Source organism: Polypterus senegalus, chromosome 8 (assembly GCF_016835505.1).
Source record: "Polypterus senegalus isolate Bchr_013 chromosome 8, ASM1683550v1, whole genome shotgun sequence".
In the NCBI taxonomy this organism is placed as follows: Eukaryota; Metazoa; Chordata; class Cladistia; order Polypteriformes; family Polypteridae; genus Polypterus; species Polypterus senegalus.
Window position 1 is genome coordinate 144,737,769 of NC_053161.1, and position 25,392 is coordinate 144,763,160.

General features: G+C 40.0%; 1 protein-coding gene across 2 annotated transcripts; it reads left to right on the plus strand.

Moving 5' to 3' along the window:
- The first annotated feature begins 5,969 nt into the window (after window positions 1-5,969).
- Window positions 5,970-24,797, plus strand: bbs10 (Bardet-Biedl syndrome 10). 2 transcript variants are annotated; one of them, XM_039761894.1, is made up of 5 exons: window positions 5,970-6,065; window positions 9,462-9,642; window positions 10,931-11,085; window positions 16,024-16,236; window positions 22,830-24,797. In XM_039761894.1, exons 4-5 carry the CDS (start codon window positions 16,046-16,048, stop codon window positions 24,652-24,654), a joined length of 2,016 nt encoding a protein of 671 aa, XP_039617828.1. In that variant the 5' UTR covers window positions 5,970-6,065; window positions 9,462-9,642; window positions 10,931-11,085; window positions 16,024-16,045; the 3' UTR covers window positions 24,655-24,797. The 2 variants fall into 2 exon arrangements, with proteins under 2 accessions (XP_039617828.1, XP_039617827.1); XM_039761893.1 differs by lacking the exon at window positions 9,462-9,642.
- The last annotated feature ends 595 nt before the right edge of the window (window positions 24,798-25,392 follow it).

Below are 25,392 nucleotides of genomic sequence, written 5' to 3' on the forward strand. Positions count from 1 at the left end.
GCAGGAGACAGTGGCTGACCATGGAGTGGCCATGAAAGCTATGATGCCCACTATATCTATACATGTATGTTTGCTGTGAGATTCTTTATAAAGGAACCTGAACAGCTTGCCTGATATAAAAAGCCACCACTAGACTGTAACTCGCATCGTCATCTTTCAGTTTCGAACCCCCAACTAGCTCGAGGTAACAGTTTCACCTTCTCTCAGCTCTGGAAAACGGTGTATTTGGCATTTATCAAGTTTGTCAAATGTGCTCAGGAGAGCTACACTCTTACTTGCATGTCTACTAAGAGCATCCAACAAAAATACACAACAGTATCAGTAAAAAGTATACATGCAACATACACCGTGCCCCGTGTTAATACTGGCACCCTTGAAGGTAAACCAGGCTGTAAACAAAGGTCTATTGTCTTGGTCTTTCATTAAAAATATTAACAAGAATTGAACTTTCAATTAAAGTAAAGTAATTGAAAAAGATGAGGAAATTCTCATCATAAATAATTTTCTCAAATATATATGTGAGCCACCCAAAATAAGTCGTAAAGAGTAAAAATAAACCTGATGTACAGATATTCCTATTACGTTTTCAAGTGCCTCTGAGTGAGCAGCGATATTTAAGTGGTCAGCCGTGACCTCCTGTTTTAGGCGGGGGGGGTTTATAGTAAATAGTGGGTGACACACAAACCCGAGTCCTTCAGTCATCCATCACAGTGGGAAAAACCCGAGAACACAGCAGTGATACGCAACAAAAAAACTTGATAAATACCTTAAAATGTCCATTTCCACAATCAGGGCAAAAATTAAAAAGATAAAAACAACCCGGAAGAGGATGTGTGTCTATATTGCCCCCCAAGACCACACACACGCAGTGAGGGGAAAAGCCCCAAGAATCTCCAAAGATCCCAGCTAGAGAATTGCAGACATTAAAGGGGTCTTGGGGTCAGAAAGTCTCCAAATCTACAATCAGATGTCACCTCCAGAACCACAAGTTGTTTTGGGAGGATGGCACAAAAACAAAAAGCCTCTGCTATTACCGAACAACAGCGGTCTACAGTTTGGCAAACACTAATGGGGCCGAGTCCTGTGGTCTACGTTTTTTTTCGTCAACGCTTCTGAACAATAGCATCCCCTCTGGTGTAGATCATTTGGATGACATTCAGCAAAAGTTTCAAAGAAACACGTGCCTTATTGGCCAAAAGTAATCGAGTTTCGGATCACTGGAGTTTAGTGGGACTGCTGATCCAGCTCGTTAATCTGTACATCCGTTTTCAAACATTCTTGGTCAGCAGCCGTACTCAAGGAGGGTCAGGTTAGAGTTTCAAATGAAGCTAACATGCACACTCTTGAGAGAAGACGTTAATCAATATACAGCACGTAACAGGGCTGGACATTTTAAAGGTGGATGGATTTGATGTACTGAGGGACAAAATTGCAAGAAATGTTTTGGATGATAGAATATGGGCAGGCAAAGAGTCTTCTAGTGGTTAAGACATCAGTGAACCACAAGGTTGTAGGCCGAGTGTTCACTAATAAGTCTTTGTAGTAGTCATGTTGCCCTCATAGCAGAATTTGAAAAAAATTAATAAATCAAGAGTTCTCTGAACTTGTGAATTGTACATTACTTGCATGCACAAGATGTTGGGCAGGGTCATGGGGTCCAATGGAGGGTCTGATCGGGGTGCTCAGGAGTCTGAGTGTCCTGGATAAAAAACAAAATAGAGGCCTTTAATGACCTCTTGGGCACAGCCATCAGCAATGTGTCTGTCTGCGGAGAGAGTGTGGACCTTGTCGAGAGGTTTACTTACCTTGGTAGAGACATTCATGTCTCTGGTGACTCTTCCTAAGAAGTCAGTAGACGGACTGGGAGAGCATGGGAAGTCATGAGGTCACCGGAAAGGGGTGTGTGGCGCTCTTGCCATCTTTGCAAAAGGACGAAGTCCTGAGAGTTCTGGTACTTCCTGTATTGCTATATGGTTGTGAGACATGGACGCTATCCAGTGACCTGAGATGAAGACTGGACTCCTTTGGCACTGTGTCTCTTCCTATGAAGTCAGTAGACAGATAGGCAGGGCATTGGGGGGAATCATGAGGTCACTCAAGGGGGGTCTGGCACTCCTGATACCTCTGCAAAAAGATGAAGGTCCTCCTCAGCTGAGCTCTCCTGAGTGGATCAGAAGTGCCATTTTTGTTGTCAAATGGTATTTGGAGCAATGTCATAGAAACTTTAAACATTTCGTTTGCTTTTTATTTCCATTGTAAAATTGCATCTTTAATCTGTAATAAATCAACATTGACTTTTTCATTTCCTGACTGGATATTCATGTGAATCCAGCAAAGTGAAAAGAGAATTCCCCCAGCACTCAAATGCAGCCCAAGTGAATTCAGAAGTCAAACAAAATCTCTTTCTGTCCAGGCGGTCCTGGATTAATAATGTAATAATAGCGTCTATTACAGTCTTAAAATGGAATAAACAGCAATGTCAGTGCAGACAAAATTCCATCAAGTTTGTTTTACTATAGCCGATGATAATTAGTTTAATTTAATAGTAATTAAAATAACACATACTGTATAACTGTTCTTTTGATTAACTTGGTCAGTGTGACTATAATCTGTTTATTGACTGCTAGGAAAGCCTTAGTGTCAGCTGGCACGGTCAGGGATGAGCCCACCTCTGACCATCTGGATGGCCTTTCTCTAACTGATGACCAAGTGAGGAGGCTGCACCCAGGAAAAGCCCCGGGACCTGATAGAGTCAGTCCTCGGGCACTGTGTGGATCAACTTTGTGGTGTCTTCTGTCACCTGGTCAGTGTGTCCCTAAGGCTCCAGAAAGTGCCACTGCTGTGGAAAATATCTTGCATTGTTCCTGTTCCAAAGAAGGCAGGCACATCTTCACCTAATGACTACAGCCCAGTGGCACTTGCATCTCACATCATGAAGACCTTTGAGAGACTGATCCTAGTCTATATGAGACCTCTGGATCTGGACCCACTGCAGTTTGCCAATTGGACAAAGATTGGAGTGGAGGATCAGCTCTACAAGGCTTATTCTCACCTGGACAAAACTGGCAGCACTGTGAGGATCACATTTTTTGACTTCTCCAGTGCCTTCAATACCATTCTGCCATTCCTGTTAAGGGGTAAACTCAGAAATATGAAGGTGGATGAGCCTATGGTGTCCTTGATAATGGACTACCTGTCAGGCAGACTTCAGTTTGTGAGACTCAAGGACTGAGACTCTGAAATGGATGTGAGCAACAGTGGAGCACCACTAGGAACAGTCCTGTCTCCTTCTCTCTTTACTGTGTACACCTCAGACTATAAATATAACAGCAGGTCAAGTCACTGGCAGACATTCTCAGACAAGTCTGCACTTATGAGGATGCCTTGGGGGAATACATGATGGTCCAGGTTAGCTCCACGCTCCCGTTTGCCTTTGGGAGCCACTTGAACCCACCACTGTCCATAGTCATAACGAACATCAGCCGGACAAATGGGGACACAAACATATGGCAAGGGGTAGGTGCAAAAGTGAATCTGAAATATTAAGTGAAGATCCTTTCCCCATTGTACCCTGGGATCTTTGAAAGGAATGGACTTTAAAATGTTTTTATGAATTGTACAGATGCTATCTGAGTCTTCAAGGCTGCTCAGTAGAATAGAAATAGGTGGAAGGTGAAGAAAAATTGTGCTGGTCCCATTTAGCTAAGTTTCTAGCTTGAAAGTAGTGGAAAAGTTGTGTTGAGAATTTAAATTTGAAGCTTAATTGCTTGTAGGATGCAAGGACATTATCTATTGCGGTCTATAACCAGCCAGTCATCCCGGTCAATACCCCCAGACCGCCAGGTGGAACCCTCCCTGCAGCATGGAGGTGCCCCGAATACCAGCAGCAAATTATGGACAGTGGAGTTTTCATCCTCAGCCCTGCTGGATACCACAGGGGCCGCTAGATGGAGCTGCAGGGAGGAGAAAAGATTATTTGCCCTACGCCCCGGAAGTACGTCCGAGTCACATGGACAAGAGGAATGACGTGCTTCCGGGGTGAAGAAAAGGACTTTTTATCTGACCCGGAAGTGATAAGGAATCATGGACTGAAGGATGGAAACACTTCCGGGTCAGGAACTATAAAAGGACTGTGGGAACTCCCAGACGACAAGCTGGGCTGGGTGGAAGGGTGGCAACGCGTCTGGGAGTGGAGGATTGGTTTATTATTGTGTATTTGGTAGTAATTTATGAGTATTGTGGAGAGGAGGGTGCTTTGTGCACTGTGCAGTATAAATAAAGTCAATTATTGGACTTTTACCTTGTGTCTGGAGTTAAATCTGAGGGTTCAAGGGAGCGATAGCGCCCCCTATCTGTCACACTATGTAGAAATCTCTAAGTGTTTTAATCCCCAGCATTTTACAAACATTAAATACTGTGTATGCCTGAGAGGGTGGAAAAAAGGTGATAGTTATCAGATTGCATTCTCCGATATGTACATGAGTGATGATCCTAAGGTGACCCCGTGATGTCTGCAGCAGTGGTCTCCACACATGTTTGCTTCCTGCACTGTGTACATACGTCAGGGATAGTCTCCTGACTCCTTATACCCTCCACCCCGTGCCCCCAAAATGGATTATGTGTTTAGGAGAACGCAAAGGCTCGCTTGTACCTACTTAGTATGGCCGCCATCATCCTTCCGCTAACCTGCATTTCTTTCTATGGCAGTCATAGACATATATAGGTTGACGCCACATTCACTGTGTTGCCCAGTCGACACAATATGTCAGCGCATCCACCCTATTGCGAGTGGCAAAAGTGACATTTAAACTTATACAATTAAATGTGGAAACCGGATTTTCTGATTAAAAAACAATAACATTTAAAACAGTATCGTTTACATGCAACAGATTTTGGTGAATTGTTTAAATGCAATTATTTAAATCCATTTATACACTAATAATGGCAATTATTAAATAATAATAATTATTATTATTAAATAATTCCTCCCATATAAGTAACATTTCTCGGACTGCCTTCTTCCATCTTCAAAACATTTCTAGACTTCATCCTGTTCTTACGCAGCACAGTACTGAAGTATTGGTTAATGTCCAAGTCACCTCACGTATAGATTACTGTAATGCTATTCTATCTTGCATGCCACAAAAACTTATCCATCACTTACAATTTATTCAAAATTCTGCTGCCAGGATAATAACCTGCTGTTCTAAATCCACTGAACATACTACACCTATTCTCTCTCAACTTCACTGGCTCCCTGTTAACTACAGAATACAATACTAAATACCGCTCTTAACATTTAAAGCTCTCCACAACCTCACTGATCTCCTCCAGACTGACACTCCTCTCGCTCACTCTGATTCTCATCTGCAGCTCTACTTTCTGTACCACACATCAAACTCTGTGCTTTGGGAGCTCGAGCGTCTCTCATAGTGCTCCTCAACTCGGGAATTCTCTTCTCTCTCATATACATCAGCTCGATTCAATAACACATTTTAAAACTACCCTCAAAACTTATCTTTTCAAACTAGCATACCAATTGTGAATTTTGCACTGTTACTGCCAGTTATCTTTGTTTGCTAATTATTGCTTTTTGATTTATCATTCTCTTGTTTTAATTTTACTAATGTTGTTTAATTTTAAGGTGACCTTGAATGCTAAGATTATAAAACGGGATTTTCTAATGGCCAAATAGAGCCAAAACACTTGTTCAGCCTTACCTATGAAATGTAATCTCCCGGGATCTGGTTTGGAGCGTACAGCAGTTTGTAAAATCCCAAGCAGCACACGCGTGTGGCATCTTTATTCATTACTTCACTCCATAGCAGTGCCACTCGCAATATGGCGGCGGCATTGACGTACGATGCTGCTGGTCATGCGGCGTCTAGTAATTCTACGTCTATGATGGCAGTAATGGAGTCGGTCAGCTGACAGGAAGTCGATTGTTCTTGTCTCTAGGATACAGCGCCGAGTTCTTTCCGGTTTTACAAGCGTGTGTTGTTTTAAAACAGCAGATTAGCTCCGTCAGTGGATTGGAAGAGAAGAAAGAATGAAGAACTTCTGAGGTATGTTGTGGAATACATCACTTCCATGCTCCACATTTCAGTCGTTTTTTATATAATTAAACGTGATATATTTCTTATCTTACAGCATGAAATATATACATTTAAAATCGTGTTAATTTTACACTCTAGTGGGATGGGTATGATCCTGTAACTGACGGATCTAAACGTAGCTCCTGGCTACTAGTAATAATTTAAATAATATATCGGCTAAAGTGCCTCTCTTGTGAAATAAAGTTATTACTTTGCATTATTGGCATTTATAACTTTATTTACAGTATAAGTAAATATGTATATAAAAAATGAAGCGTCTTCACCATGGGAAAGGTGCTATTTAAGTAAAATGTATTATTATTATACTGCAAAAAACAAAACGGCTTATTTGCATTATATAGTCGGTGGCACTTAATCCTATGCACTGAGAATAGCATATACAGTGTTCTACAGTTTGCTTTTAAAGTCACCACTTTTACACTTCAGTTGCTGGTGTTTTTTCTGATTCTTCTTGTATTTTTGTGAGTTATTAGTAATACATATCACCAATTGAACTTGCCTTTATGGAATAAAAATGTTTTCCATGGCTTTGGAGTGTCGTTACGTGCAGATTCTTTTTCTGCTGCTATTTCAGTGCTAAAGCTGCGCATTCAAGCTAGACACTTGTGACTGCTATGTATTCACTGGGAAGAAGGGGAAATTGCAAAATAAAAGCAAACTTGCCGATACTTGTGGTTCTTATGTTCCCCATGATAATGTTGTGATTATTGCGTACCATGGCCCCCACAAGGAGGGAGGGGCTGACAGGGCTCTAGCCAGTGGACCCGGGGGATGAGTAGATATTATGTACAAACAGAACGTGTGAACAGAAAGCAAGAATTGATCCTACAGCGTTGAGTGTCAACTTCAGCATAAAATATTTTGAAAAGTAAAAACAATATCAAAAAAAGTTTCATATAAAAAAATGTCTACAACTTTCTCGCTTTGACATTTTACGAATCCAATAAAGCATAGACCTCTCCACTGGTTAAACATTTTTATATTAATTGCTGATTTGGTGTCATATAGTTTTATATATTCTTTATTTATAAATATTATAAACAATAAACATAAACAAATTTATACATGGTTTTGAACACAATTAAATAAGAAATATAGTCGACCCTTGATATACGACCGGCCTGACATGCGAACAGCTTGATTTACGACCAAAATCTTTGTTTTGATTTACGACCAGCATCTTGCATTACGACCTGAATGTGGTCACGTGTATCCGCTTGTGCGATCGTAAACAAACAGCCGAGAGCATTGGTAAGCGTCAGTCGGAGCCCAGATACATGTGTCTGTGGACATAATTTTGGTCAGTGCAGTGATTTATCTATATATATAATTCACTAAGACCATGGCAAGCAAAACGCATAATTGCTAAGGAAGGAAGAGAAGGTAACGAATGTAAAGAAAGCGATTGTTAAGGGATGTTAGCTAGCGGGCTGGTGCAGCACATGGTGATGTCATCAGGCTGAGTCATAACCGGCTTGCTTTGGAGTGAATTATTACAGCAGTTCACAACGCGACCAGCTTTGAACTGAGTGCTCGACTACTGTCGACTACTTGAGAAACAGCGATCACAATCGAAACGAAGAAGGAAATTGTGCGGAAATATGAGAGTGGTGTTCGTGTGACCGATCTCGCTAATATGTACAGCATGTCGAAATCCACCATCTCGACAATTTTACAAACAAAAGATTTGCATAAGGAGGCTCCTTCTAAACAATAACCACCTTCTGTTTCATTCTCCTCCTCCTCCCTTCCTGCAGCCCAAAGATGTCAAATTAAATGGGGAGTACAGTATGAAATTGTTGTTTCTGGTAGGCTAGGCACTTTTTATAACTTTTTGGTTAGTACATTAGAAAAATTATTGGTGTTTTGGTAAATTATACACATTATACAACCCTTTTTTATTATGAACAGGTTAAGTAAGTGTTGCTGTGGGAGGTTTGGAGCGCATTATGGGTATTTCCATTATTTCTTATGGGAAAAATAGTCTTGACTTACAACCAGCCCTCGCAAACGAATTGAGTTCGTAAGTCAAGGGTCCACTGTACTACACAAAAAAATTAAAATTTTACATCACTTATTTCTGCAGATGCAAAGAGTTAAAGTTAAAATTTAGATTTTTTTCAAAATTGTCGAAATTTTCAAAAAGACGTAATTTCCGGCTTTTTGCAAGAAAATTGCGCCCTGCGACAACCGCCATTATTTTAGTCGGAAAATTTCCTTTAGGAAACCCTACATTAGAAAAGTATATCAAAAATACCGGAGTACATGAAAAGCTAAGCGTCATAGAACCGTACAGATCTTCAACTAAATTGTATATCTAAATTTAAAGCTAAAAACGCAAACAATTCTATTTATATTCACAATTAGTTTATAAGAAGCCTGTTCTAATTCTTTTAAAGGCAAAACAAGAAACAAGTAGTAGTAGTATTTAATTTGTATGAGTAGTCGACTATTGCAGATCTACTGCACAGATCCATTGAGGATTTGTTAGCCTGTTATCAAGAAATTCAGATTCAGCTGATTTCGCTACCCGCTACATGCTTGGAAGTAAGTACCTATTAAATACTTTTATATAGTTATGTGTGCGTGGCACAATAAACGGCGTTAAGAGTCGCATTTTAGAAAAAAACAAATATACATTATTCTCTCCCTGCAGAGCACATTCATTAAATTCGTGTAGGAGTTAACGCTGCAAAAATCAACCCAGATGTTATAACGTTTTTCGGGAATATAGAAAGCTTCTACTGTTTGTTCGCCCACAGTCCTGCATGCTGGGAAGTACTGAAAAAACATGTATCATTATCCCTTCAAAAGCTTTCAGAAACAAGGTGGAGTGAAAGATTTCAAGCTGTACGACCAATTATTAAACATTATCCTGGAGTGCTTACTGTACTAGATGTCATTCTTGGAGGTTTGGCTACTGGATTAACCCCTTCAGCATTGAATACAAATAAAGGCCTAAGAAAATATTTTGAATCTCATAAAGGTCTGCTGATGACAGTGTTTTGGCACAAAATATTAGCAAGTATTGACAACAAGAGCATTGTCATACAAAGTAAAGGAATAAAACTCGATGTTGAAACTTCACTTGTAAAAGACCTAGTTCAAGAAATGCAGCATTTACGTGACTCGTGGGAAAGTATTATTCAGGAGGCGAAAGCAGTTGCTGAGGTAGTAGCAGTGTGAACTCAATTTCCAAATAACCAAAAACCTTCTACAGAACCAGAATATGATTTCAAAATTTCGGTAGTTTTCCCAGTATTGGATTTTATCAGCGATTTAAAGACAAGATTTGAAGCAGCAGATGCCATATGGGAATTATTCTTACCCATTTTGAATTTTCAGAACTTGGACAATGGTCAACTCTCTGCAAGAGCTGCAAAACTTGTACATGCATATGCAGAAGATCTGTCAGATGACTTACTGGATGAAATCTTTCACTTCAAAAGTATCTACAAGACAGTTTTTGGTGTTGACAAAAGTCCAGTTAGAAATTTGAATGCAATTTACGACAACAAACTTCAAGGTATATTTTCTAATATCTCTCTTGCTATTAAATTGTTTTGTACAGTCCCAGTTACTGTTTCTTCAGCAGAAAGATCGTTTAGCAGATTGGCAAATTCATTAAAAACATGGACAAGAAGTACAACTAGTCAAAAACGACTTAATCATCTAGCAATTCTGTGTATCAAAAATGATTTAGCTAAACATGTTGATTTTAGTGAGGTCATTGAAAATTTTGCCTCAAAGAAAGCTAAAAAAACAGATTTTGCAATAATTTTTGATACTACTGTAAGTTTTTCATTAGGATCTTTACTTTATAAATATCTATCTACATGGAAAGCACGCCGGAAGGGGCGTGGATTCACTAAGCCACCGACAAGTGAGACACCTATGGCGCACGCAGAAACGAGCCACGCCCACCAACTCCAAGACCATTGGATACGACGACAACTCGTAGAGCCACGCCCACCAACTCGGACTCGACGACACAGAAAAAACCGTGACCTTTGTATCCATCTGTCGTGGAAGCCACATGCAACTCCGAGCCACGTTGACTGTTCATCGAGGCATGTTTCTCACGGAGGTGAATCGCTATATGCAGCGTGTAAAACGGTTTGCGAGAGGTATCCCATGGGATCCTTAAAACAATCCTTTACAACTGAGGTTAAAACACAATGAAGTAAGCAGTCTTTAAAAAATGAGTTTTCGGTTACAACGCACAACCGAGTGCACCATAGCAAACTGTTTTACACGCTACATACAGCAATTCGTGCTACTACCGTGGTTGGGTGTCTTGGTGGATTATTTATACAAAAGCAGAAAAAAACGCACAGAGTAATGAAAGGTCTACGTGAGTCACAGGTGCATGTGGACTGTGCAAAGACGACAACGACTCAAGTGCCGAGTTGGAGGTGGGCACATGAGCAGGCAGGGTGTGATGGCGGTCCGGCAGTTTTCAGTCACGTATGATTGTGTGTTGGTTCGTTCCGTGCATTGTTACAATGTTGCTCTTCTTGGCTGATTTATTACATTACCGATTTTTCAAATGTTAATTTTCTCCCTGTGCTTAAAAGTCATTAAAAAACCGGCCTGATTATGCGGCATATGGTACGCCGCGGGTTGGCTAGTATTCAATAAACGTGCATGATACTTGTTATGTTTTCACATCATTAACCTCACTTATTTTATTTTAAATCCTGTTGAGTGTCACTTTTTCCTTAACCCTAGGTGAAGGGCCTGCCAGAGATCCTGGCCTAGGGGCCCGTGTTAGAATGTGGGGGCCATGATGCGTACTCTTATTTATATTTTAGCCTTGCAGTTACCCCAGTGATCCTCGACTGTTCATGGACTGGTGTGGAGATGCTGCCATGAGTGACTCGTTACAACAAGATGGTAATCGGGTGGTGAGCACTGCTGCACAGAAGAGGTCTGCAACTGACCCAAGCCTGATGGGCCTCAGTGTTAGGTGGGGTTTTAATTTTGATTTATGTATCTATTGATTGGATGCTGTACAGAGTGCTGTCAACAAATCTCAGATAAAATACACGTATAGGTTATACTAATTAGGTAATGGAGAACTGGTACACAAATTAATGCAGATTTGCTAAAACATGTAAAGAACAGGGTAGAAACTGTTTAAACTTAAATGGAATTCAACGATGTTTGTCCATTATTTAATTGATAAACTATGGCCAGCTGACAACGGTGGAGATTAAAATTGTAAAAGAGAATGTCAAAAATAAACTTGTGGTATCGAACATGTCAGCCAACTGTCTGCCTACAGCCTCCTGGGTTTTCCATAGTGGATTCTTTGCTGGCCGTCCAATCTGATGAGAGAATCTTTCCATCCGATGATTCCAACGCTCTTTTATCTGGGATGACATTTCTATCTGCAGGAAAGCAGCCTGGCAGCAGAGCACCAAGTGCCACATCAAGCTACCGAGAAGAGAACAGAGTGCTAGTGACAAGCAGGGTTCTTTGTCTAGTGAATCAATTTGGGTTAAGACCAAACTCAAGCTAGTAATAGGCAGGTCTTGTCTTCATTACTATTAAGGGAAATGTAAGCAATGTCCTTTTGAAAAAGTGGAAAAAAATGTAAATGAAATATAATTAACATAATCGTTTACTGCACAGGTTTTGTGCTCATTTGTAGTTTAATGTTTGATTGACCTGATCAGAGTACTTGGCTTATTAACATGGTGTGTTGCCGTCCTGTAGCAGTAGCAGCGACTGAAGCTTTAATGTCATGAGGGAGAGCCCTGCACCAGAGGGGAGCAGTCCTAAGACCGTCAGTGTGGTGTAATGGTTAAGGCTTTAGACTTCAAACCCTGAGGCTGGGGGTTCAAATCCTGCTACTGGCACTGTGTGACCCTGAGCAAGTCACTTGACCTGCCTGTGCTCCAACTGGAAAACCAAAAGAAATGTAATCAGTTGTATCATAAATGTGGTAAGTCGCCAAATAAGTAAATGTAAAATGCCATTCATTTTGGGATCATTTATAACTGAATGTAGGAGATGAGCTCAAGATCAGTCTTCTACAGTCATTTTATTGACACGGGAAACTCTTAAATTGTGCATTAGTGTGTACAGTAATTGGTTTGAGACGAAATCCCACAGTGTGGAAAGTGGGGTACCCCGTTTGATATTTTGTTGTGGTGAGGGGTATGGCAGGTGAATGCTTAGCCAGCTGTCATGAGTTTTGAGCTTGTTTTTTGAAAATTTTTGCAGTCACCTTCAAAGAAGTGCTCTATACAAATAGATAGATAGATACTTTATTAATCCCAAGGGGAAAATCACATACTCCAGCAGCAGCATACTTAGAAAAAACAATATTAAATTAAAGAGTGATAAAAATGCAGGTATAACAGACAATAACTTTGTATAATATTAACGTTTACAAGGGGTGGAAGGGTGTAATTGAAGAGTCGCATAGTGTGGGGGAGGAACGATCTCCTCAGTCTATCAGTGGAGCAGGACGGTGACAGCAGTCTGTCACTGAAGTTGCTCCTCTATCTGGAGATGACACTGTTCAGTGGATGCAGTGGATTCTCCATGATTGACAGGAGCCTGGTCAGCACCCGTCACTCTTCCACCGATGTCAAACTGTCCAGCTCCATGCCTACAATAGAGCCTGCCTTCCTCACCAGTTTGTCCAGGTGTTAGTCGTCCTTCTTCTTTATGCTGCCTCCCCAGCACACCACCGAGTAGAAGAGGGCGCTCACCACAACCAACTGATAGAACATCTGCAGCATCTTCTTGCAGATGTTGAAGGACGCCAGCTTTCTAAGGAAGTATAGTCGGATCTGTCCTCTCTTACACAGAGCATCAGTATTGGCAGTCCAGTCAAATTTATCATCCAGCTGCACTCCCTGGTATTTATAGGTCTGTACCCTATGCACGCAGTCACCTCTGATGATCATGGGGTCCAGGAGGGGCCTGGATTAGGTTTCTATACTCCACCTCCTGCCCACTCCTGATGCAGCCCATGATAGTAGTGTCGTCGGCAAACTTTTGCATGTGGCAGAACTCCGAGTTGTATTGGAAGTCCGATGTATATAGGCTGAACAGGACCGGAGAAAGTACAGTCCCCTGCGGTGCTCCTGTGTTGCTGACCACAATGTCAGTAACTAACAGATGTAACTAACTCCTGTTCTTTTGGCGTGGGTTTGTTACCATCGTCCAGTGTGTTGTGGCGCTGGTGACTCTGGATGCAGTGGTGAATGCCAGACTATTTAAAGAGCTAGTCGTTGTGTCGACCCATTGGTCTGAAGTTTAATTTGCAAATAAAAACAAAACGCAAGTATTGTTAAGTACTTCAGGATTTTAGCTTAAGCACTCTCTTGGTTATTATGTTTGTCGTGACCGTTTTATGAAAGTCCGCTGGATTGTTCGACCCTCACTACTAGTCATTTGTTTTTGATTCAGTCTCTGTCTCTCTGATAATAATTAATTGCCACAAAACATTCTTGTGCGCAGAAAAGCACTCTTCAAAAACCACTATGTGTAGGCAGTATTTTACTTTAATGTTTAGAGATGAAAGTGGATGTAATTAGTTGATCTAATAATAATTTGAGCTCTCCTTTAGTAAATAGAACTCTGGCAGAAATACAGTTTATTGACCCAGATCAGCAAGATGGAGACCGGCAGAAGCAGAAAGCTAACCTTGTTTAGTCAGATATTGGTAGGATTAATAAGAGGCGGTTAGCCAGAATTAACATAATCTATAAAAAGCTGCACTTGGCACAGCGTGCTTCTGTGTTTTCATGATTCAGATGATGTGTTTTATGCTGTGAGGGGACCTTTTAGTTTGTAAAGAGGATTGATCAGCTTCTGTAGTTTATGACTTTACTTGGACTCGGGTGAGGTCTGAACCCGACTGATGCAGGCCTGGGCTCACATTTTGTACCCATGCAGGCCAGTAGTGGACACTTTAGGGCAGTTCTAATCTTTTATTTATGGCGGTCTCATTTTCATAAGTGCAGGAGCATTAGGAATGTTTCAGGTGAAATCGGGGTTTCTCTTTGCATGAAAGTGGTACCTTCATTCCTTTGTGGGGCTTAGTGCGGCGTGTGGTCTTTCCCTCTTGATATTTAAAGACTGAAGGTAGGGACAGCTTTATAGTGGTAAGTACACATAAATAATCTCACCATTTGTGATAAATGCAGAAGTGTGATTTACCTTTTCAGGACTATTCTGTGAGCATCACAGCATCGTTGATTATTGTCTTGCTGTATGTATCAGTTAAATTCAATAGATGATGCCATAATGTTCAGGATGAGTATATATGAGGGGCGTTCAATAATTTACCTCCGTAGGGAAAAAAAATAGAGTTTTTATTTTCCAGTACAGTCCCCTGTTAGCTCCATACACTTCATGCACTTGCAATGACTTTAACCTCCTTGAAAAAAATCTTGTGTTTGACCTTCAGACCAGGACATCAGAGCATCTTTGACGTCTTTATTACTTAAAAACTGCTTTCTACAGAGAGATTTCTTCAAAACTCAGAACAGGAAATAATCTGAGGGAGACAGGTCAGGACTGTACGGTGGATGGTTCAGCTGCTGGAACCCACATTCTCGCATTGTCGTGAAGACGCAGCACGCCTGCTGTAAGTGTTCCTCATCTTTTCTCCTTAAGTGACTCCCGCAAAGCGATCATTGTGTTGGCGTAACTCTCCCCGGTTATGGTTGTCTTGTGTGACATGAACTCTAGAAACAAAAGTCCTTCAATATCCCAGAAGACATGCCATGAGTTTGCTTGCAGATTTTTCTCTCTTGAACTTTTTTGGGATGGTGGATGACTTGTGCTTCCACTGCATTGACTCCCAATTTTGGACTCAGGATCTCTGTGACAGACCCAAGTCACCTCTCCAGTCATCAAACGATGAAACAAATTCATATGGTCTTCACGGAGCATCTCCAAGTTCTCCTGACAGCAATGGAGCCTCGTGGCCTACTGACATAGCATCCGCCTTCATGGATCCCATCTTGCACTGACCTTTGACATGCCCAACTTTTCATGAATTATTTTACATCTTGGCAGAGTTACCTTGAAAGCTTGCATATTGTAATCTTTTTTAGATAAAAGGCATCATTTTGCTTGACTTCTCATTACATTCATAATGGCTAACACGGTATAACACCCTAGTACTTTGAATTATTTTCCAAACTGTACCTGCCGAGATGCCCATTTTTTTTTTTCAGCTGTTCAGGAAACCTTAATTCGTCTGTCTGACAAAATTAAATCCTCAACTATCTTGCACATTTCTGTGGAATTTGCTTCCATAGTCTATTCAGTGTGAGAACCATCTTCAGTGGACTCTCTACCCCACTTTACTTTGTAGGGTGATGGGGCAGTTTAATCTCCTTTGGCTTTTTATCACTGAACATTGCTTCAAATCTGCCGTTTTCTTACTTATTCGCACAAGGACTCTCCTGACATCCTGTCTCTTGGAATGTTAGACTCGCACTGAGCTGTGAAACACGTCACGACATACCCAGACTTATCTCAATATGCTTGCTACTTTCTGTCATACTCGGCTAAATAAATTATTGAACGCCCCTCGTAAATTAGCATAACTGAACATACTGTAGTATGATGGTAGCACCTTGCAGTATTTTTTGTGCTTTTTTTAATGGAGATTATTTGTGTGATGCAAGTAAACTGAATAGCCTCTGTTAACAGATAATGTCATACAGTTCATGAATAAAATAAAAATACAGTAGTGAAAAGTATTTAAGTGAGCAAAAAAAACTATAATAAACAAGTCCTTCTACACTGAATTAAGTTTGCCAATTAGCAGCTAATAAATGTACAAACCACATTGGACTTTGCTGCTTTGCATTTCACACAATTGTGGTAACAACTTGCACTAAATGTTTTTTTTTTTTTCTTCCATTTAAAGTGTTTAACATGAAATACTGAAGATGAATGGGAGTCATCCAGTTGACATCAGTATATTGGTGCAAGTTGCTGAAACCTTGGAGTCCATTGTCAGTCGGTGTTTTGGACCTCATGGAGGACTGGTACTTTTCACTAAAGCAACTGGAGAATTGCTCATAACTCGAGATGGCCAGAAAATATTGAGCTCCCTGCTTCTGGAACAACCCATTGCCAGGTAAGAATTCTCAAAAACAAAGGTGCAGCCAGATTCTTGAACAGAAACATCAACAAATGCTCATTAATTTCTTGTAGCATGTGGCATCAAATCACAGTTGACACCGATATGACGGAATGATCCCTTTGGTTGTTCACACTTTAGGGTGTCATGCTGACTGGAATTTAAAAATTGTGAACATGGAAAAGCACCACGTAAATTAATTTTATTACACTGCCATTGCTAAGGTGCATCAAGAAAGAATAACTTTGTTCTCCCAACTTGTTTAAGATAAAATCTGAATTATACCCCAATATGGTTCCCTAATGGGTGTGTACGGAAGGAGTTTGCAGATCAAACAAGTGAAACAGAAATTCAAGACAAGTGAAATAAGGCAGTGCAAGGTATGGACACAAACAGAAGTCTAATGTATAGAAATTACTAGCCAGTAAAGAATAAGTAAGCATTGAAACAATAATAGAGTAAAATGGCCTCTTATCAGTTATTCAAAAATCAAGCAAGTGATTGATTGCAGTGATAGGAACCTGTCTTGATCATCTTGGTCAAGAGTTCCCAAACTTTTTTCGGCCGCGGACCCCTTTACCAAAAACTTTTAAAACCATTGACCTCCTAGTCATTTTACTTTTTACTTACTCAAATTAATAAATTTGTACAGTACTTGATATTAAATATTTCACTAGATATCAAACTTTTCATTTTAATTACTTGTAATTAATAATTCTAAAAAATAAAATGACTATGGAATATGGCATTATCTTGTGCAACATTTAATATTGAAACCTGCACTAACAAAAATTAAAGCAAAAAAGTATGAGCAGAGCTTTTTTTACATTTTTGACATTTATGAAATAAATATATAAATTCAAAATAAGTACAAATAGTCCAAGCTGTGCTGTCTGCATTTCTTTTTTGGTTCAGTCATATATTATTATCTGAAGAAACAAACTTTTTTATTAACAAACAATTTTGACAGCCCCTGTGATTTAAAGAAAAAATAAAAAAATCAAGTATGTACTTATTTGAAACAGAAGATTTTTGTTCAAACTCGAATAAATAAACTGTGTCCTCTGATTTTTCTTTTTCGTAGTACTGCTCCTCAATTATTATATTTAAAGTTCAAATCACAAATAAGTATATGTCACATCAAACGAACCAATTTATAGTGTTTTATGAAAGCTTGACTGTACAAGACTGATAGATTCTGCTAATATCAAATATTCGTCGTCTCGTCCCACCGTGAGCAAGTGCGGACGTTCAACGGTTTTTCATGTCCACACTTACTTTGATACGTTCGTTAAGACAATGCACAGACATGTTTGTGCTACATGTATTTTCATGCATTCTTACGTGTGACTTTTTTAATTACGCATTTTACCTTTTTGTTTGCAAGTTCGGTATGTAATGTGTTTTTATCAAAAAAGTGTTTTTTTAAATTATTTTAATTCTTAGTTAGGTACCTGTTGGAATCATAGATATTTTGATGTAACAAATAAATAGCAGTAGTAAGGTGATCTATTTTTGCTGTCCTTGACCCCCAAATTTTTTTATTGAAACTATCAACCCCTAGACCCCTGGGGGTCGATATCAACCACTTTGGGAACTCTTGATCTAGATGAACAAAGCATAGGTGGGAGCAAATTATTTAGGAGGAACAGGCAAAATGAGAGGATTTAAATACACGGTCACTTCAAATGAAACATAGCTTAGTAAAGACTTTTAGATTCATGTTGGGCGTCGAATGTTTCCTCTGCTGTTCAGATCATGTGACTGCTATGTAACTAGTATTGCATGGCAACAGGTAGGAAAGGGTACAGTCAAATAGGTGAATGAAAGAGCCAGGGGCAGAGCCTCAGCCAATTCTTGGTACAAATAAATCAATAAAACAAAATACTTAAGATAGTTGCAATTGCAGCGTAAAAAGTATCTGCCCCATTCTTGGTTTCGTCTATTTTTTTGCTTATTCATAACTCTTTTAATTGTTTCAGATCTCCAAACACATTTAGTATATTTCAAAAGACACACAATGCACAGTTTTTTAAATGATCTTTTGAGTCTTTGAAGAAAAACAGTTCACCAACACCTATGTCACCCATGTGAAAAAGTAATTGTTTCCTTAACTTAATGCTTCGTCATGCAACTTTTAGTGGCAGCAACCGTAATAAAATGCTTCTGGTAACAGGATGTCATTGGTATTGCTGTGAAAAACAGTGTTCTCTATGGAATTGTTTTAGTGTTCTGTTATGAATTTTAAGGTCCCATCACAACATCTTGATGGTGTTCAAGTCAGGACTTTGATTAGGCCACTTCAGAGCCTTCATTTTTTTCCCAGCCATTCAGTGGTGGACTTGGTCTTGTGCTTCTCGTCCTTACAGCATTGCATAATCCAACAGCACTTGAGCTTGAGGTCACAGACTAATGTCTGGACGTTCTACTTCAATGTTTTCTTGTAGAGAGCTAAATTCATGCTTCTGTCAGTTATTGCAAGTTGCCCAAGTCCTGAAGCAGCAAGAAAATCTCCACACCATCACACTTACCACCACCATGTTTGACTTTGGGCATGATGTTCTTATTATGGAAATCTGTGTTTGCTTTGCGCCAGATGTAATAGGACCAGTAAGATGCTGCAGATGTTCTACCAGACGGTTGTGGCGAGTGCCCTCTTCTACGCGGTGGTGTGCTGGGGTGGCAGCATAAAGATGAAAGACAAACCTGGACAAACTTATTAAGAAGGCAGGCTCTATTGTAGGAGTAAAGTTGGACAGTTTAACATCTGTGGCAGAGCGACGAGCATTAAGCAAACTCCTGTCAATCATGAATAATCCACTGCATCCACTGAACAGCAGGCAGAGGAGTAGCTTCAGTGACAGACTTTTGTCACCGTCCTGCTCCACTGACAGACTGAGGAGATCGTTCCTCCCCCACACTATGCGACTTTTCAATTCCACCCGGGGGAGTAAATGCTAACATTACTCAAAGTTATTGTCTGCTTTTTTATTTTTATTTTTTTCATTTTTATTGCTATTTAATTTAATATTGTTTCTTTGTATCAGTATACTGCTGCTGGATTATGTGAATTTCCCCTTGGGATTAATAAAGTATCTATCTACCTACCTACCTCTCCCTCCTGAGGGTAGTCGAGGTCTTTTTGGCCAATCTTAGACAAAGTGTTATGTTCTTTTGTTTAGCCGTAGTTTTCACCTTGCAAGTTTCCCATCGATACCGTTTTTGCCCAGTGTCTTTCTAATAAAGGAATCGCAAATGCTGACATAAACTGAGCTGAGACATGTTTGAAGTTCCTTAGATGTTCGTCTGGGTTTTTCAGTGACTTCCTGGCTTGGTTTTCTATGCACACTTGGAGTCATTTTGTTAAGCTGGCCAATCCCGGGCAGATTTACCACTGTTACATGTTCTCTTCATTTGGAGATGATGGCTCTCACAGTAGTTCGCTGGAGTCCCAGGGTTCTATTGTTTTGTCACCCTTCCCCGACTGATATATTTCAGTAACTATGTTTCTCCGGTCTTCTTTTGATTGAGGTGTGGTGTACTGCTTGCTGAGACATTTTAACGAACTTCACACTGATGAAAAGGTTCTGCTTAAGTGATGTTTAGATTCAGTTTTACTGACTTTCTTTTATGTTTTTTTTTTTTTTAATGTGAAAGGTTGGCTCACTTGGTTGACCTCTTGTGTTACATTATACCCAGGACATTGTCCATCATACTCGATGTCTTATGAATTGTGTATTCTGTAGCTCTATTATGATTATGTCGGACAGTTTCAGTGTCTACTAGTGACTGTGTCATGCTGTCCTCCATCCTCTGCATCTTGTGCTGCTGTGGCTGATTAATTTTTAATAGCTGTTTTTCAACATCGTAATTGATTTTAACATTATTACACTAAAGATAAATATTTCATGCAGCTAAAGCACTGCCAGTGAATTAATTAAGTTAAAACATTGCATTTACTGCACAATGTCAAACCTGCTGAATCCAGTTCAGAGTCGTGGTGGGAATGGGTGTAAAGCAGGAGATGGAGCACCAGTCCACTGTAAGACCCATGCATGTCATATCGACTAAGCTACATATCTTTGCTGATGTGAGAGAAAAATAACCACACAAAGAAAAGGAGAACGTGAATTCCATAGAGTGACAGGTCATGGGCTACAAACTCAGTATGCTGCATACCTGAAACAACACTAACCACTCTGTTGTCCCGTATCACATACTTGATTATTAAAATGCATCCTATACATGGTACACAATTTACAGTTTATGTAGATGTAATTATTCTAGAGAGAAGTTTGTTTACAGTAGTAACTTATAATAAAATAAGCCAAAAGACAAGAAACAGCATCAACTTTTGTAATCCGACTGTGTAAAGTGGACTCCTATGTATAATAATTTACAGCTCATCACGGTCCTAAAAAAACAAATAAAAGACCAGCACTTCTACTATTAATTTGTCAAAAATATTTTGAGACATTCTTGGTTCTTAACACCAATATTCCCAAATGAGCACATAAAAGCAAATGCAATAATAGATTCAATAAAACATGTACAAAAGAGTGACATTTTAGTTTTTCCTACTTTAAAACAATTCAACTTTTTAATAAACAGTCACTTCTATCCTGATGGTTCGTACTGATCTGTTCTACATTCAGATCAGAGGTCTGCATGTTTTCAATGATTATCCCCAAATATTTTTAGTTCTCCTCTCTCTGTATAGTCCACTAGTTTATTATTGTTGGAAGAGGGAACTTTGAAAATCTACTGCAGAAGGACTTATTTCAGGATTTAAAGACAAAATCATCAACAACAGGCTAATGACTGCCTCTTATCTTATACATAAGAAAATATTAGAACATAAGAAGATGATAAACAAGAGGAGACCGTTCAGTCTATCAGACTTGTTTATATAGCTTAGCTGTCCCGGTATCTCACCCAGATACTTCTTAAAGGTTCTTGAGGTTTCCTCTTCAACTACATGGCTCCGTAGTTTGCTCCAGATTCGCACAACTCTTTTTGTAAAGATGTATCTCCTAGATCCAGTCTTGAATGAACTTCCACTTAAGTTCCACTGCTGTCCTCATGTATGTGATTCACCATTTATTAATGACCTGGATTAGGTCTCTACACGGCCTCTTCAACTCAAGAATCAAACCGGTTTAATTCTCTGAGCCTATCACAGTAGGTTATTCACTGTTTCCTGGAATGCTCCCGATTTCTGCCTTCTGCAAATCTTCTAGTGCTGCAATATCTTTTTTTGTAGTGTGGTGACCATAGCAGCCCAATACAGTCTCATTAGTACTTTAGTCTAAGCCTAATGTCCTTCAATTTATGTTCAACAGTTTGTACAGTACAACCTAACATTTTATTTACCTTTTTAATTGCTTCTACGCATTGCTTAGACCATAAGATTGTTGTGCCAATGTAAACCCCTAAATCTGTTTCAGAGGTTGCCTCCATTAGGAGAGTCTTCCATCTTGTGTTTGTAAGTTAAGTTCTTTTAGCTCACATGTGGCAATTTGCACTTTTCTACATTAAACTGCATTTTGTAAGTGTTCACCCTGTTTGGAAGGTTGTCCAGGTCTTTCTGAATTATTTTTACTACCTCCTAATTATCTGTTCTGCCTCCAATGTTAGTATCATCTGCGAATTTCAAAAGTTTACTAAGTACAACAGAATCATTGTCATTAACATAAATTAGAAAAGTGGTGGTCTAAGAACAGACCCTGAGGCATTCCACTGAGACCTCAATCCATGTGTAGCATTCTTCACTTACCGATTTTAAACAAAAGAATGCTGACTGCATTGATTTGTTGTGACAAATATGAGCTACTCAGTTGGAAATTCCATGTGAACGTCCTTCTAAATGGTAGCACCCAACATTCAGAGATTAACCTTTGCTGCCCAGACTCACTAAGTTGTGACATAAAACTTGACACCTCATATTGTTTCAAAGCATAAAATAATAGTAATAATTATCTTAGCCACAAACAACATTGGATGTTTGTGTTGCCCTTGTAGTGATGCAATACCCACCTAATGGGCTTCCTTCATTTTGATTCTCTATGACAAAAACAGAGCTGATTGTCTGATTGTTTCTTGTGCGTTTTAAATTGCAAATCCACAACTAACTTGTATTTTTTCCAGACCTCTGACCATAAATATACATGAAAAACAAAGTGGAAACTCTAAAAATTTCCAGAGCTTGTGAATGTGGCATAATAATATCCGAGTTGTCCATAAATATTAGAATATGTCTGGCCTTATTTGAACTCCAGCTGTCACAGCTTGTTTTTAGGATTTACCTTGACAGATTTTGCTGGGATTATAAAATCTTGACAGAATGTGATGTGAGTGGTGTGGATTTAAACCACTAAAAGCACACAAGGCAGCCTGTCCGATTCCATTAATTTTATTGTGCTCTTAAACTATGAGGTGGCTCACTATAGACAGCTGTGCCTAAACTACAGATGCATTCTCTTTATCCTAAAAATGGCTCCTGTGTCCTCGCATCGACCAAGTGCTATTTATAGAGTGTGCGCTTCACCTACTCTCTTTCTCTCTCTCTCTCTCTTGTTTCCTTTTTCCAGAGTAATTGTTGATTCTGCAGTTGCCCATTGTCATGTGACAGGAGATGGGGCCAAATCTTTTATTTTGCTGCTGGCCGCCCTGCTCAGAGAACTTCACGTCTTGGTAATGAGGGAAACGACAAGATCGACTGGTCCTCATGGATTGCACGGCCTCCAACTGAAGGTTTTGTCTGACCATTTGCTTGCATTTCAAACACAGGTTTTAGACCACATTGTAAGGTGTCACCTTAGACAGTGTGCCAGCTCGCTTTTTCTTTCAGACAGGGATTGGAAAGTGACTCACAGCAATGCCAAGTTGCTCCTGGAGCCATATTTTTATGGGAAAGTTGGGGAAAACCACTGCCCGTCTCTGTCAACATTGGCTTGTGATTACTATTTAAAGTGCACTGGTGGTGATCATAGTAGTGGAGCAGTAGGATTCATATGTGACCATTTCGAGGAGCTTCATACAAAGGTAGTTGGAATTCCCTCAAGCAGCTCCAGAATCCTTGAAGGGTTGGTTCTCCACCGAGACTTTACAGAATACTGGCCAACAGAGGAGGAGTTAAAGATCTTAGTGGTCACTGAACCTTTGCAGCCACCTCTGGTTGATGCCAGTGCAATGTTATACCTTCAGTCTGACCAGCAGTTGCAGTCGTCCTGTGCTTGGATACATCAGCGAGTTCAGGAAATCTTATCACGTTTTAGTGTGAGTGGAGTGAGATTGATTTTATCCAGTGTCAAGCAAACCGATTTAGTTCTTTATCATGCAAAGCTTAATAGGATATCTGTGGTAGAGTGCATGGACCCAGAGGAGCTGTCTCTCTTTTGCTCCATCAGTGGAGCTTCTCCTGTATCTCCCTGGGATATTCTTCATGGCCAGCCTACACATCTGGCACAAGCACAGTTTTGCAAATCGATTTTGCTGGGAGCACACAGGTATGCCCATGTTGGCATAACAAGTAAGTCTCTGTGTCCACAGTACTGCATTGTTCTGTGTGGGCCAGTGTCTGGTTTGACTATACAGTGTGCTTCGGCCCTTCATGGGGCTTTCAAAATGCTGCGTCAGACCCTTCAGCCACTTGAGTCAAGATATGGACCTCATGAGACCTCCAAGAATAGTGAATTGCAAAATGGTATTGACACTGCAGCAGCTGGTGCTAATGTTTGCCCTGCTGAAGGTGAAGTGTATGATGGCACAGATCGAGTAGAGCAGCCCAGACAATGTCTTGCCGGAAATCTGCATCATTCCGAACCCTTACATTTTCACAGCTGCCATGTTAAGGAAGAATGCTGTGGAGATAAGCTGTCAGAGCCTCATTGCACTTGTAACAAAGGAGATGCAACCTCAATAATGAAGAGAACAATTGAGCTAAATGCCAAGAGCACTGGTGACAATAGCTTGGTGATCAATGCGCAAATAGATCGGATCCCGTGCCCAACACATGAGGAGGAATGTCCGTGTACTCTGATACCACCTGGCAGTGTTTTCCCTGTAGGTGGCAGCTTTGAGCTTCTCCTGCATTACCATCTTCTGAAGTATGCCAGCCACTGTCTGGAGCCAGGGACAAAAGCTGTGTGTAAGCTTGTGGCAAACGCGCTGCTCAGCATCCCAAGAAATATTTACACTGCTGGAAAATCAACTCGGCATTTTCTGCACGTATACACAAAGGCCATGAGGGATATCCAGAGTGAGGGGTGTGTAAGAGACGGTCCAGAGATGCTGGAGTCTGTTTCCTGCAAGTATCAGCTCCTCATCTCAACACTTGAATGTATCAGAAGCCTAATTTGCATTGACTGCTTCATTGTTGGAACAAGAAGAGTCAGTCCGCCTGCTAGCCCGTAACTAGCATTTGACATGGTGGTAATTTGTTTTGCAAGGTATGTCCAAATAAAAATAAGACTGTTGGATTCCAACAACTGAGCAAATTGTGACATTTTTTGTACAAGTAATTGTTTCTAAAGCATTAAAGGATTGGAAACCAATGATTTATGTACTCTTAACAACTGGGCAAGTGCTATTTACTAACATTTTAGTAACTTTTATTGAATTGTAAGCTGAAAAAAAAATCTGGAAGAATTTTTTTTTCTCATTTAGATAGTTAATGTTGGTGGAAGGAAGTCATGAATGTTTCCAAATGCGTGGGTGTGTGTGTTGGCAACATAAAACTTGGAAAAATATGCTATCCTCTAATTATTTGCTAGGAAATTTTTAATTAGTACACAGTTAGGGTGTTAGGAACATAATGTAACATTCTGAAACCCACTTAATGCACTTCAAAGTCTCGGAGGGGCTAAGCTGGCAGCATTGTTGTCAAGACAGGAACCAACCAAGGGTGTTTGTTTTTTTTTTTCGGTCTATTGCAGGGTCCACTTTCTTACGCACCCACACTCGCACTTACACAGGACCGGTTTAGAATCACCAGGCATTCTAAGAGCAGTAAAACTCCACACAGCTAATAGTCTAGGCTATGTCTTCAAACCTAGACCATAAGATATGTGAGGAGGGGACAGTAACCACTGCACCACACTTCCACCCACAAATTAATTGCAAAACGTAGTGAGAAATCAAGCAAAATGACCC

What these genes read in the sequence shown, in the direction of transcription:
- bbs10 (XM_039761894.1), top strand. Translation starts at nt 16,046, where the DNA reads ATGAATGGGAGTCATCCAGTTGACATCAGTATATTGGTGCAAGTTGCT. An exon ending in CTGGAACAACCCATTGCCAG is followed by an intron (nt 16,237 to 22,829) that starts GTAAGAATTCTC and finishes TCCTTTTTCCAG; the next exon opens with AGTAATTGTTGATTCTGCAG.